Below are 17,267 nucleotides of genomic sequence, written 5' to 3'. Positions count from 1 at the left end.
GGTGACGTGCCTTAATAGCCACTCTGGGCACCATGAAGCTCGGAGGTCAATTCTGATAGCATCTTCGTGTTTAGCGACCGCAAAAACCCGTGAGTCATCCGTTTGCATCAATTTAATGCCAAAAACCCTCGAAACTCCAGAAGATAACGTTCCTTGGGCATCAGGTGATCCGGAGGTCAATTCTGATGGCGTATTCGTGCTCAGTGACCCCAAAAACCCCCGAATAACAAAATTTGGTCCTAGTATACTGGTTTTGACGTGTTTATGCACTTTTGGATGCATTTTATGCACTTTAAAGTGCAATTATGCATTTTAATCCATTTGTGAATAGTAGACTTTTTTCCTGACGTCATCCAGAACATAATGCAAAAATCTGCAAGTCTTTAGGTGCTGTATTTAAAAATCGGTCGATCAGATTAGCCAAGCGGACTGACGCGCACGATTAACAAATCTAGTGGATATGCGGTCGAGGCGATCGAGGTTCGGGCCCCAGCCCGGTGAATAGAAAAATAAAAAGGCTGACGTCGTAGCCTAAAATTCTAAAAAGAATCTACGATTTGGTCTGGAATAAGCTGGTGTCTGATCGGCCTATGGAGGAGCGGTACGGCAAGGGATAAGGGCTTGCGGCTCGGTGACACTCCTCCATAGATCCCTACCGGAAGAGCGTTGACGTATAAAAACGGTGTATATATCTATTTAATGTAGTAGCGGATAGATACACTTATACGACCCCGGTGTAAGTCAGATCTATTTCAGGGACGCGACCCTGCTCACGCAAGCCATGGCTATCCCCCAAACCCAAATAGGGGAGGTCATGTCCCGATCCAAGTTTCCTACCAAATATCCAAAAATCCTTTCCGATTATCCAACCCACAGGAGTAAACCTAATGCACCAGAAAAATCATTGGGGAAGGCAACGGGAAACCACTCCAATTATTTCTCCCGAGTAAAGTTAACATGGCGCAATCCAAACATAATCAGAGTATTACTGATCATGGATCTCGGAAACCAAGATCCGGCAGGGAAGGGTGCGCACCAGACTGTAGGGCCTTCCCGGTCGTCACCACACGAAACCCCTACAATTTAAAAAGTACGACAACTTTAAAGATGTCTAGCAGTACAATCAGATTAGGCACATGGAATGTTAAAAGCCTCTATGCAGCAGGCAAGCTCAGTAACTTAGTTCAAGAGGTTAAACGCTTAAAAATTGATATAATGGGCATCAGTGAGCTCCGCTGGCCTGGAGCGGGAACATGTGAACAAAATGAAGGCACACTATACTATTCTGGAAGTGTAGAAGATGACGTACATCATAGGAATGGAGTTGGCATATTTATAACATCTAAATTCAAGAAATATGTAAAAAATTTTGTACCTGTAAATGACAGACTAGCGATACTCCAATTAAATAGTAAACCATTTAATGTCAATGTTATCCAGATATATGCCCCTACTTCAGAAAAGAAATATGACAATGATGTTGAATCATTCTATAGTCAATTAAAACAGACACTTAACAATCTAAAAAGGAACGAAATCACATATATTATTGGAGATTTTAACGCGAAAATTGGTCAAGGACGCAGATCTGACCTGATAGGTGGATATGGACTAGGGGAGAGCAATGAAAGAGGCGATAGATTATACCAGTTCTGTCAAGAACATGACATGATAATCGCAAATACATGGTTCAAATTACACAAAAGAAGATTATATACATGGAAGGGACCAGGAGATAACTCGCTTCATATAATTAGAAATCAGATAGATCATATTCTAGTAAACAAGAGATTTAAGAATGGTGTCAAGAGATCAACGACATATCCTGGTGCAGATATCGGTTCAGACCATAACCCTCTAATAGCTGACATCCAAGTGAAGCTCAAAAAAGTCGAAGAAAACCCCAAAACACCAAAATTACATATATCAGCATCCAACAAAACGCTAATAGAAAATGACCTGAATAAGCAGCTAAAGAATTCAACAAATGAAATCATTACAGAAATATGGAACACGTTTAAAGATCTTACCTGGAAAGTAATGGAAAAATATACGACAACGATGCAGAGGCACCAAAAACAACAATGGATGACTGATGAAATCCTGGAATTGATGGAGCAGAGAAGAAAACTGAAAGATAACAAAACAGAATACAAAGAAAAACAAAAACTAATTAAACAAAAAATAAAGGTAGCTAAAGAAAAATGGATGGAGGATAAATGCAAGAAATTAGAAAAGTTGAATGAAAAACATGATACGTTTAATATGTTTAAAAAAGTTAGAGAAGTAGCTGGTCTTTATTATAAGAAAACTCCACATACTATAACCGATTCGTCGGGAAAAATGATAATAGACGAACACGAAATCCGAACTACCTGGTATAATTATATAAATGAACTGTATAATGATGATAGACCCGAAGAACTGGACACTTTAGATGAAGGTGAAGGACCAGAAATACTAAAATCAGAAATACAACATGCTATAAAATTGGCAAAAAACAATAAAGCCGTTGGTCCCGACAACATACCTACAGAAATGTTAAAGCTCATAAATGAGGAAAACATTGGAATACTAGTCAAACTTTTCAATGATGTTTATTCGACTGGTGATATCCCTGAAGATTGGTTAAAGTCCGAATTCATAACCCTACCAAAAAAACAACGTCCGAAAAACTGTAGCGACTATAGAATGATAAGCCTTATGAGCCACACCTTGAAAATCTTTCTACGTATCATCCACAGTAGAATCAGAGATAAATGTGAAGAAGACCAGGATGAAACACAATTTGGCTTCAGAAATGGACTGGGAACCCGGGACGCACTCTTTGCACTAAATGTGTTATTGCAGAAATGCCGAGATCAAAGGAAAGACGTCTTTGCTGTATTTATTGACTATGAGAAGGCCTTTGATCGAGTACAACATCACAAATTAATTAAAATACTAAAGGATAAAGGAGTTGATTGTCAAGATGTACGAATCATAGAAAAATTATACTGGCGTCAAACAGCGACAGCTTGCATAAATGGAAAATCAACAGAAATATGCAAAATACAAAGAGGCGTCAGACAGGGTTGTATACTGTCCCCACTGTTGTTCAATTTGTATTCAGATAGAATATTTAAGGAAGCGCTGCATAATTTGGAATGGGGTGTGAAGGTTAATGGAATTCTGATAAATACAATCAGATATGCAGACGATACAGTTATTTTAAGTGATGATATGAATGGATTACAACACCTTTTAAATGCCATTGACAGAGTGGGAAGAGAGTTTGGCCTAAATATAAACTGTTCAAAAACAAAGTACATGGTATTTAGCCGTTTGGCCCATCAAGATTCACGGTTATATGTTGATGGTCATATGATTCAAAGAGTACCCAGTTTTAAATATCTTGGTTGCCATATTACTGAACAACTAGATCCAGATAAAGAGATAAAATGTAGAATCGAGATAGCCCGCACGACATTTTTAAAAATGAGGTCATTCTTCTGTAATGATACCTTGCAATTTCAACTTCGAAAGCGCATGATTAAATGCTACATTTGGTCAGTCCTCTTGTATGGTGTCGAAGCATGGACATTAAAAATATCCACCATTAACCGTTTGGAGGCTTTTGAAATGTGGCTGCACAGACGTATTCTAAAAATACCATGGACGGCTATGCTGACAAATGTGGCAGTCCTTAAGAGAGCAAATGCTACCCGTGAGCTGCTTGATAACATCAAATATAGAAAGATGGCCTATTTTGGACACGTAGTAAGGGGAGACCGGTATAATATTCTTCAACTTATTATGATGGGTAAAATCGAAGGACGCAGAGGAATTGGTAGAAAGCAGGCCTCTTGGTTGAAGAATATCCGGGAGTGGACAGGAATAAAGAAAGCAGAACACCTATTTAGAATAGCTCGAGACAGAGACAGTTTCGCCATGTTAATCGCCAACGTCAAGGGGACTTGATAGGGCACGTTAAGAAGAAGAAGATATCTATTTAAAAATCGATTTATTTTGTGCTGAATGCCCTCGTCTAATAATATATTCGAGTACAGCTGTAAATAATTTTGAGGAGACCTTGTCTAATTCCATGTTCTATTCGGAACTTTTTGGTGTATTGCTGAAGCTATTAATCAAGCCAATATAGCGGTAGTAACTGCGGCAGTCAGCCAATGCTCGAAGCTTTTTATAATAAGTTATAGTATCAAACGCCTTTTTATAGTCTACGAATATAAGAAAGATAGGCTTGTTGTATTCTGTGCACTTTTCTATTAGTATTTTAATAACTTGTAGATGATCATTTGCTAGAGCAAATGTTTCCGGAACCCTGCTTTCATCTCTAATAGAAAATAGTCGTAAATTGGTGAAATATACTTTAACTATCGATTATTCGAAAGATCTTTCAAAAAGTGATGAGAAAGCTGACAAAGAAGAAGGAATATTTAAATTTCATCATGAAGTAGTCTTGTTATCTGAAATTCAAATGTATTTCAAAAATAGTATAGATATTGTTTATATAGATACTATGTTTATTAATTGTATTAAAATATCAACAGTTTTAATAAACATTGGATATTTAATGGACGTTAAAAGAAAAATTTGCAATTACTTTTGTAAATAAGTCTTGAACACTATCAATTTATTTATGGTTTTTTATTTTTTATTTCTTAAGTACTTGATACTGTAATGTCGATAAAGTCATTCAATTTATCATAGTGTATACATTCCAATATTAGTTTAACAGACACATACACAAGTGTTAAGGTGATATTGTTATTTGTGAGGAATACCTATTAGCTTGTGAGTCTTCCAGCCTTGACACGTAAAATATTGTCGTCTACATTCATTTTTCAGTACAATGGGAATATAATACATCTATTTGGCGTTTAGTTTACATCGCTGGCGTAATGTTTATTAAAAAAATTAACGAAAAAAGCTGCAAAGAAATCGAAAACGGTTCAAGCTTAAAAAAATATTTTATTGAGCGAACGTACGTAGGTAGGTATATAAAGTTCTAACATCAGAGATCAGCGCGAGTGGTAACTTTGAAAATTAAACTAGTGTCTGTGTTTATATATTTTAAACAATGATATCGCGAGTGCTAAAAAAATTTCAGAAAAACAAATCCGAAGAACCGAAGGTAATTAAACGTGTTTGAATAATTTATTTTAATTATATTTTCCACGTCATAATACGAATGTTATTAATAACATATGAATTTTACTTTTAACTTGTTTAATTCTTTTAACTTCTAAAATATTAATTTTTTTTTAATTTTACATTTACACTGGGCGTCAGAGAAAACGATTCACCCACAAAATTTAAGATATTTTTAATTTTTTAATGTTTTTCTTATTTATATCTAATTAAACCTATTGTGCATTGAGTCAGTTATACTTTTGTAGCACGCAAACCAACATTATCATTATAGGTCTGGATCCCGCGTATGAAAAAAAAAGTTGATTAATAGCAAGCTGACAATTTGATAATAGCTTAAGGGTGTCTAGTCGGACAAATTTTGATATGTGGGAACACTGGAACAGGGGAAGTTTTAATTGTGGAACAGGTTAAAAATTTGGAGCTATCAGACCACGAAAACGGCACTTGTATTTTGTCCGACAGAACAGACTTAAACTCTTCGAACAGAGACTAAACTTTCATGCAAAAATCAGACTGCAATTTGTCACCAAATGGGCGTTTTAATGAGTGGAACATGTAAAATATGTCAAATGACAGGAATTATGACAGGTGATAAATAGCAGTCTGATTTTTGCATGAGAGTTTAATCTCTGGTCGGAGAGTTTAAGTCTGTTCTGTCGGACAAAATAAATGTGCCGTTTTCGTGGTGTTACCGTTCCAAATTTTTAACCTGTTCCACAATTAAAACTGCCCCTGTTCCAGTGTTCCCATATATCAAAGTTTATCCGACTAGACACCCTTAAGCTATTAACAAATTTTGAGCTTGCTCTTAATCAACTTTTTTTTCATACGCGGGATCCAGACCTATTAGTAGCAAATGGAAAATGAAGAAAAATTTGAGAAAATAATAAATCCATTGAAAATTTCGATGTACTATTACAAGTACAGTTATAACAATAATTGAACTATAGAGTCAAGAAAAGGCAAGCACCACTCATTTCAATAAAGTGTGTTGCAACCACGATTCTGGATACCACTCATCATTCGATTTGGCGTAGAAATGATCACATTTTGGATGTCCTTTTGAGGAAAGTCCTTTAACACATTATTTTTGAACTTTACTACTTACTACTTATTTACTACAAATTTTAATTGAAACGGCTTCTTGACATTAATATTTAGTGACGCTCAAATTATAACTCGCTCCGACCCTGATTTGTTTCAAACATCTGTTTCCAACAAAACAGAATTATGACCATTGCAATTATAATTTATTTTTGTGTAAGTATGTCCTTTTTATGATTTTAATAATCATAAATAATATTAATTTTAAATAGCTTTTTTAATTTTCTAGTTCTGTTATTTTCGGTTTACCTATGTAGTAATTTATTGAAAACTTAAAATTGGCACCTGAAAATCTCCAACCAATTGGCAAGAGATCTCAGTACCTACTTCAGATGTTTGACTCATACAGGGTGTTAGTAAATAAGTATAAAACATTTTAAGGGCTAATTCTACATGAAAAAATATTGCTGGTTTGCTCTATAAACATATGTCCGCAAATGCTTCTTTTCCGAGATAAGGGGTGTTGAAATTTTTATTTCAAACTGCCAATTTATTTATTACTTTAAGACCAGTTAAACTATAAAAATGAAATATGGTGAGTTTTAGGAGATAGTTATTGTGCATTTTTTGACAAACATTTAAGAATTTTTGAAATTTTTGATTTTTAAATTTATTTTGATTTTAAATTTTTAATACATTTTTTTAAAGAAAACAATAGTACGCCACTGAGATATTTCAAAATAAAAATTATTTTTAAATTGCACGATTAATTTTTAATAAAAAACCTTTCTTTTCATATGGTGCACCGTTTTTATGCAGAAAAATAAAACCTCTTGGCGCGTATTTTTAATTTCTTAATTCATTATCAAGAACTATCCAATATAATAATAATAAACTAGAACAATAACAGAAAATATTACCAATAAGATTTAAACTAGGTGCAAAGCTGCAAGAAATGTTTAAAATAATCTCCTTTACAGGTAACAGAAGAATTTTATATTCACCATTGGCGCGCGTACGGGTAATGGTCTGAACTTTTTTAAGAAAAAAATAGTACGCCGCTGAGATATGTCAGAAAATCATTTTTGAATTCCTCGTTCAATTTACGACAAAAAAATCTTTCTTCTCTTTTTTTTTATACAAGGCGTCGTTTTTATACAAAAAAATAAAACATCTTAACGCTAACCAAGTATTTGAGGTAGCTTCCATATGCATAGAAACTTAGTTCAAATACTTTGTAAACGTTAAGATGTTTTATTTTTTTGCATAAAAACGGCGCCGCATATTAAAAAAGACAAAAAAGATTTTTGGTCTTAAATTAAACTAGCAATTCAAAAATGATTATTAATTTGACATATCTCAGTGGCGTACTGTTTTTCTCTTAAAAAAATTTAGACCATTACCCGTATGCGCGCCAATGATGAATATAAAATTCTTCTGTAACCTCTAAAGGAGGTCATTTTTAACATTTGTTGTAGCTCCGCACCTAGTTAAAATGTAATTGGTAATATTTTATGTTATTGTTCCAGTTTAGTATTATTGTACTGGATATTTCTTGATAATGTATTAAAAAATTAAAAATACGCGTCAAGATGTTTTATTTTTCTGCATAAAAACGGTGCACCATATGAAAATAAGGCAGGAAAGATTTTTTACCACAAATTAGACGTGGAATTTAAAAATAATTTTTAATATGGAATATCTCAGTGGCGTACTATTTTTTCTTTAAAAAAATTCAGATCATTACCTTCAGGCGCGTCAATGATGAATACAAAATTCTTAATTGTATGTAAAAAAATGCACAATAACTACGTTCTAAAACTCACCAAATTTCATTTTCATAGCTCAACTGGTCTTAGAGCAATAAATAAATTGGCAGTTTGAAATAAAAATTTCAACACCCCGTATCTCGGAAATTAAGCATTTGCGGACATATGTTTATAGAGCAAACCGGCATTATTTTTTCATGTAGCATTAGCCCTTAAAATGTTTCATACTTATTTACTGACACCCTGTATATTTATGATTATTTTTGGAAACTATAATTTTTTGTTTTCTTTTTTGATATATTCTTTTTCTCTTTACGTAACTCCTACCGTAAACCAACGCGAACTTCTTGTTTTCCGAAATACATACTCAACAACAGAACGTTTCACCAAAGAATATAGACGTGAGACTCACCAAAGAATATAGACGGTTTGACTATTACAGTGATGAGCGCGCTAATAACCGGCAAAATAACGCAATATAGATGAAAAACGCATTAAGTTGTGAGATAAAAAGAAATTAAACTAGTGGAGGTGGGAGATTTAGCAATAAAAACCTATAAATTTACATTCTACTTATTGTTTCCCAGCTTTAAACGTATCGGACGAGTTTGGCAACTGCCACTGTGATAGTGACAGTTTTAGTTGACATACTCCTCTAATACGTCTAAAGGTAGGAAACAATAAATATAATGTAAGTTTATTTATCGTTAAATCTCCCACATCCACTAGTTTCTCTAACTAATTTCTTTTTATCTCACAACTTAATTATGTTTACCATTTTTTGCGTTATTTTGCCGGTAATTAGCGCGTTCATCACTGGTCTAGTCAATGGAAATATACTTTTGCTATCGAAGTGACAAAAATCTGCGTATTTTTTAATACTAGAAACAAATCATTTCCAAAAAGGTGACGTCTAAGGTAGTATTCTCGAAAATGTGGGTTTTAATTCTGTATTTGAAAAAAATTATTCCCTTGAATTTGTCCTCTTAGAAATTCGAGCAATTAAAACAAATTGATGCGGAAGGTACTTTATTTTTACAGAAGGATCGTTTCTATTTCTAGCAGAACGGTACTCCACATCATTATTCCCTTCCCATCTCACAGTGGTCAAATGAGATAGGTACATATTTTCAAGTACATGAATTGACAGTGGACTGCAGTGGACAACCGGTATTGGCCAGTTTACTTGTATCATGTATTGACCTCTAAGATTAAGTGAAATAAATCTGTTAAATTATTTTGGGAGTATCTTACATTACAATACATCTTACATATGTATAAAACACAATTCAGCGTTACGGATAAAATTAAAGATGACTTTAGTATTATAGTAGTATACAGGGTGGGCCAAAGAAAACAGTCCACCACGATATTTGGCAGTAGTTATTAGATTTTGGAGAAATGCAGGAATATGTCGATTTTTATTTTTAAATTACAGTTTTTTTGTATTTGACCATTTTCTTATTTGGAATATTTGGTACAAATAATAAGAGGTAGGTAATAAATATAATTAAAATTGATTTTAATGGACAGGAGGATAAAAGAAAGAAAAGTCTCAAGGAGAAAGCAACATTCCTGACTGAAGAATATAAGAGTTTGGAGCAGAACTCGAAATGAAGGTAAAAGGTTTACACGTACTAGAGGAGAACAATTACGACTAAATGGTAGATAAACGTCTGCAACTGAACACTCAGACAGTACTTATTCGAGAAGTTGAACTTTGGATGGAATTTTCTTAAATAAGAACACAAACAATTTTACTCCGGAGTGATTTCCAGACTGCATAATTTCAAAATTTCACACTGTACTTCAAAATAGACTCTACATGATACAGGTTCACTGAAATCAGGTTGTTAAGGAGCTTTTAAAAATATAAAATTATACAGGGTGTCCCATTAAAAATAAAGCGTTATGCTAGGCTTGCGTAAGTCAATCTGTATATTTAAGGGGCTATCCTAGTGTAGAAGTTCGAAATTCATATACTTTTTTTGGGAATTTCTAAAATAAAAAGTACTGTACAAATTGTTTTGAAAATTTGCTTGAGCATTTATTATAAAAAGACGTACATGTAAAACAATTTTCATAAAAAAATATTGAAAATTAAACGATTTATGCGCCATCTGCTGGCACCGTGAAAATTAAAACATAGCTCCACTGCTTCAGTTACTGGGACTAATATAGTCCTGTCGCCAGGGGGAGTACAACGGCTTCCTGTATCCTGTATTCAGATAGACTTACCCAAGTTTTTTTTATGTATTTTGACCCGCAGAACACGAATTTTTTGGGTAACAGTTGATCCGGATGTCGATAAGATTGTTATAAACAAAGAACTTGAGGAATTACATAACATCGATTTTTCGCAAAACAAATTTCGATTTTTATATTTGAGTCATTCCAAGTTTTTTCGTAGGATGCATAGTTTTCGAGATAAATGCTGTTGAACTTTCAAAAAATCTAAAAAATGCAATTTTTGAACCCGAATAACTTTTGATTAAAAAATAAAATAGCAATTCCGCTTACCGCATTTGAAATTTCAAGTCAAAGTATACCAGTTTTGATTATTTGCGTTTGCTAAAAATTATTTATTTTTTTTATAATCAAATAAAGCTATAAACAAAAAATAGTGTTTCCCGTGCCCAATGCATGCGTTTTAAAGTATCCTACGTAGAACTTACCTGTTTATAGCTTTGTTTAACAATAAAGCAGTATGTGTTTATAGCTTTGTTTAACAATAAAAAAAATTAATTTTTAGCAATGCAAATAATCAAAACCGATAGAATTTGACTTGAACTTTCAAATGCGGTAAGCAGAATTGCTATTTTATTTTTTAATCAAAATTTATTCGGGCAAAAAATTGCAATTTTTCAATTTTTTGAAAGTTCAACCGCGTTTATATCGAAAACTCTGCATCCTACGAAAAAACTGGTAAGAATGTTTTTTGCTTATAATGACCCAAAAAATACAAAAAAATGTTTTGTTTTGCGAAAAATCGCTGTTATGTAATTTCTCAAGTTCTTTGTTTATAACAATCTTATCGACATCCGGATCAACTGTTACCCAAAAAAATCGTGTTCTACGAAAATATATAAAAAAAACTTGGGTCTCAATAAAGAAGGCCGTTGTACCCCCCTTGGCGAAAAGACTAATAGAGATCTTCATACATAAAATTTCAAAGTTATTATTGAAATATGAGTTATTTTCTATACCATCAACTAGGGGTTTTTTTGATCTGATAAAAAACGTCAATTTGGTGCTTTTTGAAACTAAAAATGTTTTAGCTAATTTAAAAAAAAATTTCAACACTTCGTCATTTTTCCAAATTTTAATATTTTTCAAAAATCCTAGAAGTTGATGGTATAGGATATAACTTATATTTCAGTAATCACTTTGATATTTTATGTTTAATGTCACTTGTTTAATACAAGTTACTTATTTTTGAGTAAACAATCCGAATCTTCAGTAAACAATGTGGCTTCCTATTTAAGATTTTAAAGTTACCCCCAATCCCACCTCCAAATAATTTTATTCCATAAGTGATTTTCACCCAATCTACACATATTATTTTTTTATAATAGTTATTATATTTTAGGATAACATGGACAAAGAAATACATTCAAGTCTGGCAGCCGATAGTGTAAAATCTCATCAATTAGAGCAATCCAATGGGCATCTAAACCATTCGTTTGATCATCATTCTGGAGATCACTATCCACATTTTAATCGAAATTTAGAACCACCTCACATGCACCATGGCCACCTTAATCATGCATATGAACAATCTAGCAAGCCAACAAGTAGGAAAGTGTCCGCAGCTAGTCATGTAGATGAAGGCCCTGTAAGAAAAAAAAGTTTTATGCACAAATCGAACTCAGGTATTACTTTTTATTTTAATAATATAGTGATATAGTGTGTCAAAGTCAAATGGAATAAATGCATTATTTCGAATGAGCGATTTTGGAAATAAATTCCGAAACAGGTCGATCTTATTTTTAAGTTATGATTTTTTGGCATATATTATTATATCATATTAGTGACGTCGTCCGTCTGGTAGCAATGACGTAGTCGATGATTTTTTAAGTGAGAATAGGGCTTGCGTGCTAGCTCATTTGAAAGGCAATTCAATTCTCTCTTCTGTAAGATACACATTTAACATAATTACTTATACAGGGTGTCCAATTTTATTTATTTTAAAAAGATCTACCAACTGATACTAACAGATTATTATTTTTTTTATTGAGGTGGATAGGTTCTAAACCGAATAAGGAAGATGTCCCATGTCCCATATCCCTAGTACATTCGATTCATAATATGAATTATATCCGTCGCATGTACCCCTGACCTGACCAGTCGTCTACCAACTAAAAACCACTCTTTATTCGGACCAGGCACCCCCCGAAGAGTTCAATCGGTGAACAAAACATTGGTATGCCTTGTGCTGTATGAAAATTTAAGAGAAACAACTTGAAAAAGATTCTTGCCCCAAAGCGATAAGAATTGCTTAAAATAACGCCCAGACAGTACTGTAAGAAACAAAAATATTATATAATAAAAAGTGTAGGTGTATGTCACCTGACAAGAGGGGAATTTAAAAATAAAAGAGGATGTGCACGAGGTCTTAAAAATTAAAAGAATATTCAGCTTGAGTTTAAATAAAAATAAAATACAAAAAAAATCTGAATAATGTTTTGTAGAAGCAGCAGAACTTATAAAATACGGTGGGGAGGCACTATATAGAAACATTCATGAACTAATATAGAATATATTTATGGAGTAAAAAAACAATGCCCGCATAATGGGAGAAGGGAATTATAGTGACAATCCCAAAACAAGGAAACCACAGAATATGTAGAAACCTCTGAGTAATTAATTTACTGAATGTAACATATTAAAGTAATAAATAATAACTGATATAATTAGAGACATACTAACAATATATACAGAATAAACCATAGGAGATTACCAGTATTCTTCTTCTTTGGCTTGTTTTCATTCGCTCCTGGACAAAGGACTTCCCCACAAGTTCTCCATTCTTCTCTGTTTTGTGCTATTTGGTGCCACCAGTTTCCCCCCATTTTTTCCCACATCTTTTTTGTGGTCTTCCTCCACTAGTAAGAGTAAGATGAGGAGATGCACTCTCAACAGTACTATTTTTTCTATCATTAGACTTGATCATAAAGAAACTATCAAACGTAGGAACGATGAGCAAGAATGCAGTAATTATAATAGAATATATGGACGATATAACCATAATAGCATCAGATAACAGGGCATTAAAGAAAACCTTCGAACAAATAGGAGAAGAAACAAGAAAGAAGAAACAACGAAGCAAAACTGAGAGGACTGGAAATAAATGAAAATAAAACAAAATTAATGAACGTAATCATAAAAAAGACAGATGACAGAACTGGCAATGAACGCATACAGCTTGGAAGAGATTAAAACGTTTAAACATTTATGAGTCTTGTAGTCAAGAGAAGAAATGAAAGTGTAAAAAATACGAAAAGAACAATTCCAGCGGGAAATGAAGCGTTCTACAGAAATGAGAAAATGTTTAGAGATAAGAAAATAAGCCAAAACACGAACGTGGAACTCTACGAAACATTAACAGCGGGAGAAGAAGAGCAACTGACAGTTTTTGAGAGGAAAATTATTGAAAAAATATTGAGGAAAAAGGGGGAAATGAAGCGGATACGATCGATAAAGCTTCGAAAAATACTTATTTTGCAATTTGCAATTTGCATTGTGAACTAATTTTACAATATCTTGAGTTCTAACTGTTGGATTTAAGTTTAGTAAACGTTTCTTTCTTAGTTTTTTATTAACGAACAACTTTTATTTAAAATATTCTTTTTTATCTCTTTTAGTTTATGAGCCAGAGCCTTATAAACAATTTATAAACAATTAAATTGTTTATAACAATTTTTTTACCACTCGGATCGAAATCCACCCTCGAAATTCGTAATCAGCAGCCAAAAATCCATAAGAAACCGTTGAGTTGGTCCATCAGAATTGAAAAGGACACGGTGACCCCTCTGGCGCTTAGACTAAATAAAATTAATTGTCTAAATAAATAAGGTATATAAAAACACTGAGACACACGTGTAGTAACATATTTACTTCCAAATGACTTGGTCATTTTTACTTAGAAGCAATAACTTTTGTAAATAAATTTTAACACAATAGCTAATTTCTTAACATACATTTTTCGCAAAAACTAATTAAAAAGGGTATGCTTATAATATTCAGAATAATCAATTTATGGCATTGCGTAGGTAGATTAAATAAATCACAGGTATTATGGTTATTTAATTAAAATATTATTACCAGAGTTTGCAATAACGTAGTAAAAATTCATTATAATATATAGGCAAGTGACACATGTATCATGTATCATGGATGTTACAACAGCACTAATAAAAAAATCAAAGAATACTTTCATTTTGGTCCGGAATAATACCAAACAGAGTCTTCCAGGTAGGAAATTTTTTAGTTTTTGTTAACCTTCTTTTAAAAATATAATCACGGACAAAGGGAGAAAATATTGCATATTTTGAAATTATCATGGCAATTAAAAATTTTGTGATGCAATCCTTAGCTCCCAGTATAGGAATAGGGTTTTTTACGAATGCGATGTTTTAAAGTGTCATATAAATGCTCGATCATTAAATCCGATATGAGCTATATGGTGGCGCCAATATAATTTTTAAATTGAATCTCATCAAGGTGAGTAGTCCAAGTCTCATTTTCCTAATAGTGCGTTATCGTGCATTAGATCGAATCTGTCATATCCAATATGGTTGGCAGATGGCAAGACATGATCTTCTAAAACGTTTTTAATGTACATGTCAGCTGTCATTCACCCAATCACCTTCACAAGCTATTTTCCAAGAAATATCACTCCATACCACTATGCCGCCACCACCAAAATTAACGCTTTGCTTGAAGTTACAATTGGCATTTAGTCCAGGGTAATAAGGATTTTTCCATGACACTGGAACAGCCAGGGTACTGAAGCGTTTTTTCGACAGGTAATACCTATAAGAGCAAATTGTAACTATTTCCTGCGTAGGATTTGGCGGCCATTTTTATTTATAAACAATTAAGTGTCAAAAAATGGCATTTTTCAATATTTTTTCAAATCAATGGAAAACAGGGAAACTTATGTTTTTTAGCACAAGTATCTTCGAGATTATGAGAAAAGCTTTAAAATGACGTATTACAAAGTTTGACATACCCATTTATTGTTAATATAATTGCGAAAAAAGGTCGGAATTGCAAAAAAAATTATTTTCGCAATAACTGTTGTGAAAATTAATGTACAGCTTTGAAATTTTTGTCAAATAAGGGTTCTTTGCCGCTTAATATGTGATAAAAATTTCAAAGCAATTCATTCAATTGTTTAAATTTTATTTAAATTGTTTATCCCAGAGAGCATTTTTTGCAATGACGTACATAAGTCAGAAAAAAATGACGTTAGAACCATTCCACAGGTGTCAAATGAAAGAACATGAGCTATATTTTCAAATTGGTTTAAAAAAAGTGAATATAGTGGTATGATATAGATAACATTACTTGGTAGTTGTGCACTTAAAACAGGGTAAAAACTTTAATTCTTTGGAAAAAGTTATTCAAAAAGTTTATAAACAATAAAAACATATAAAAAAAATTTTTTTAAGAAACGCTTTTCTTCAGTTACGAGTGACTAAAATTAAAAATATAAAAAATCAACTAAAAAGCAAAAAACAAAAAAAAAAAATTGAAAAAATCTAACATATTCGTCAAAGAAAAGCGTGGCGCGTCTTCATCGAATAAACGGTTTCGCCCCACGCTTTTCTTTAACGAATGTTAACTTTTTAGATTTATTCAATTTTTTTTTTATTTTTTGCTTTTTAGTTGATTTTTTTATATTTTTAATTTTAGTCACTCGTAACTGAAGAAAAGCGTTTCTTAAAAATTTTTTTTTCATATTTTTTTATTTTTTACTTTTTAGTCTTACACTTTTCAAACATTAAAATATATCTTCATGTTTATTAAAATATGTATAAAATATATGATATACTTACATTAAAAGTAGTCGGAATCGGCAAAAAATTTGAAACTTTATTGTTTATTTATGAAGCATAACGTAAACAATTAACGTAAAAAGTGAAATTATGTATGGTTCATCATTAGCTACAATCCGTAAAAGTTTTTACATCGTAAAAAACAAGAGAATTTAAGTATTTTCCATTAAAATCGTTTTTTTTTATTTAAACAATTAATAAACACAAAAAAAATTTATTTATTGACCATTCGTGTATTGTTTCCGCGAATGCATATGTCTGCAAATTTTCATTCATTTGCATTGGAGAAAAGGCAGTCAAATTAACGTCTAAAGATTTGACGCAAACTATTGGACTAAATAAATAAATAAAATAAAAGCGTTTAAAAATTGAAGATACATTTGCATAATTATTTATTACTAATAAATGCATTTTTTATTCACTTTTTTAAACCATTTTGAAAATGTAGCTCATGCTCTTTAATTTGACACCTGTGGAATGGTTCTAAGGTAATTTTTTTCTGACTTATGTCTTTTGTTATTGCAAAAAAAATGCTCTCTGGGATAAACAATTTGAATAAAATTTAAACAATTGAATAAATCGCTTTGAAATTTTTATCACATATTAAACACCAAAGAACCCTCATTTGACAAAAATTTCAAAGCTGTACACTAATTTTTACAACAGTTATTGAGAAAATATTTTTTTTGCACTTCCGACTTTTTTCGCAATTATATTAACAATAAATGAGTATATCAAACTTTGTAATACGTCATTTTAAAGCTTTTTCCATAATCTCGAAGATATTTGTACTAAAAAATCATAAGTTTCACTGTTGTTTGTTGATTTGAAAAAAGGGGAAAATGCCATTTTTTTACAGTTAATTGTTTATAGATAAAAATGGCCGCCAGATCCTACGCAGGAAATAGTTATAATTTGTTCCTATAGGTATTACCTGTCGAAAAAACGCTTCAGCTGCTGAAGTCTCACGAACAGGGTATATTTTTGTCTTATTACCCTGGCCTAATTGGAAGCATGATTGACAACATTTTGCCTGCATAAGAGTTGGCGAACGTTATGTCGTTGTGACCTCATATAGATCGTTAATTTTGACGGTGGCGTTATAGTGCTACGGAATGGTATTTCTTGGAAAGGACATACCGAACTGGTGAAGGTGATTGGGTGAATGACAGCTGACATGTCTATTAAAAACAGTTTAGGTTTAGAAGATCATATGACGATCATTGAGTATAACAGA

At 32.3% G+C, this 17,267-nt stretch overlaps 1 protein-coding gene across 6 annotated transcripts in view; it reads left to right on the top strand.

Moving 5' to 3' along the window:
- Nucleotides 1–17,267, top strand: part of LOC114325317 (sodium/hydrogen exchanger 9B2) — a 195,533-nt gene that overhangs the window by 119,720 nt on the left and 58,546 nt on the right. For 4 of the 6 annotated variants that reach the window (XM_050653219.1, XM_050653221.1, XM_050653222.1 and 1 more), the window contains exon 2: nucleotides 11,557–11,839. In XM_050653219.1, the coding sequence (XP_050509176.1) occupies nucleotides 11,557–11,839 (283 nt within the window). Of the gene's footprint in view, nucleotides 1–4,803; nucleotides 5,135–11,556; nucleotides 11,840–14,283; nucleotides 14,442–17,267 lie in introns of those variants that run through there. The other 2 variants (XM_050653220.1, XM_050653224.1) reach the window with 2 other exon arrangements.

This window comes from Diabrotica virgifera, chromosome 6 (genome assembly GCF_917563875.1).
Source record: "Diabrotica virgifera virgifera chromosome 6, PGI_DIABVI_V3a".
NCBI classification, from domain to species: Eukaryota; Metazoa; Arthropoda; class Insecta; order Coleoptera; family Chrysomelidae; genus Diabrotica; species Diabrotica virgifera.
The sequence above is the reverse complement of the archived record's forward strand: the minus strand, read 5'-3'. Positions and strand labels throughout refer to the sequence as shown.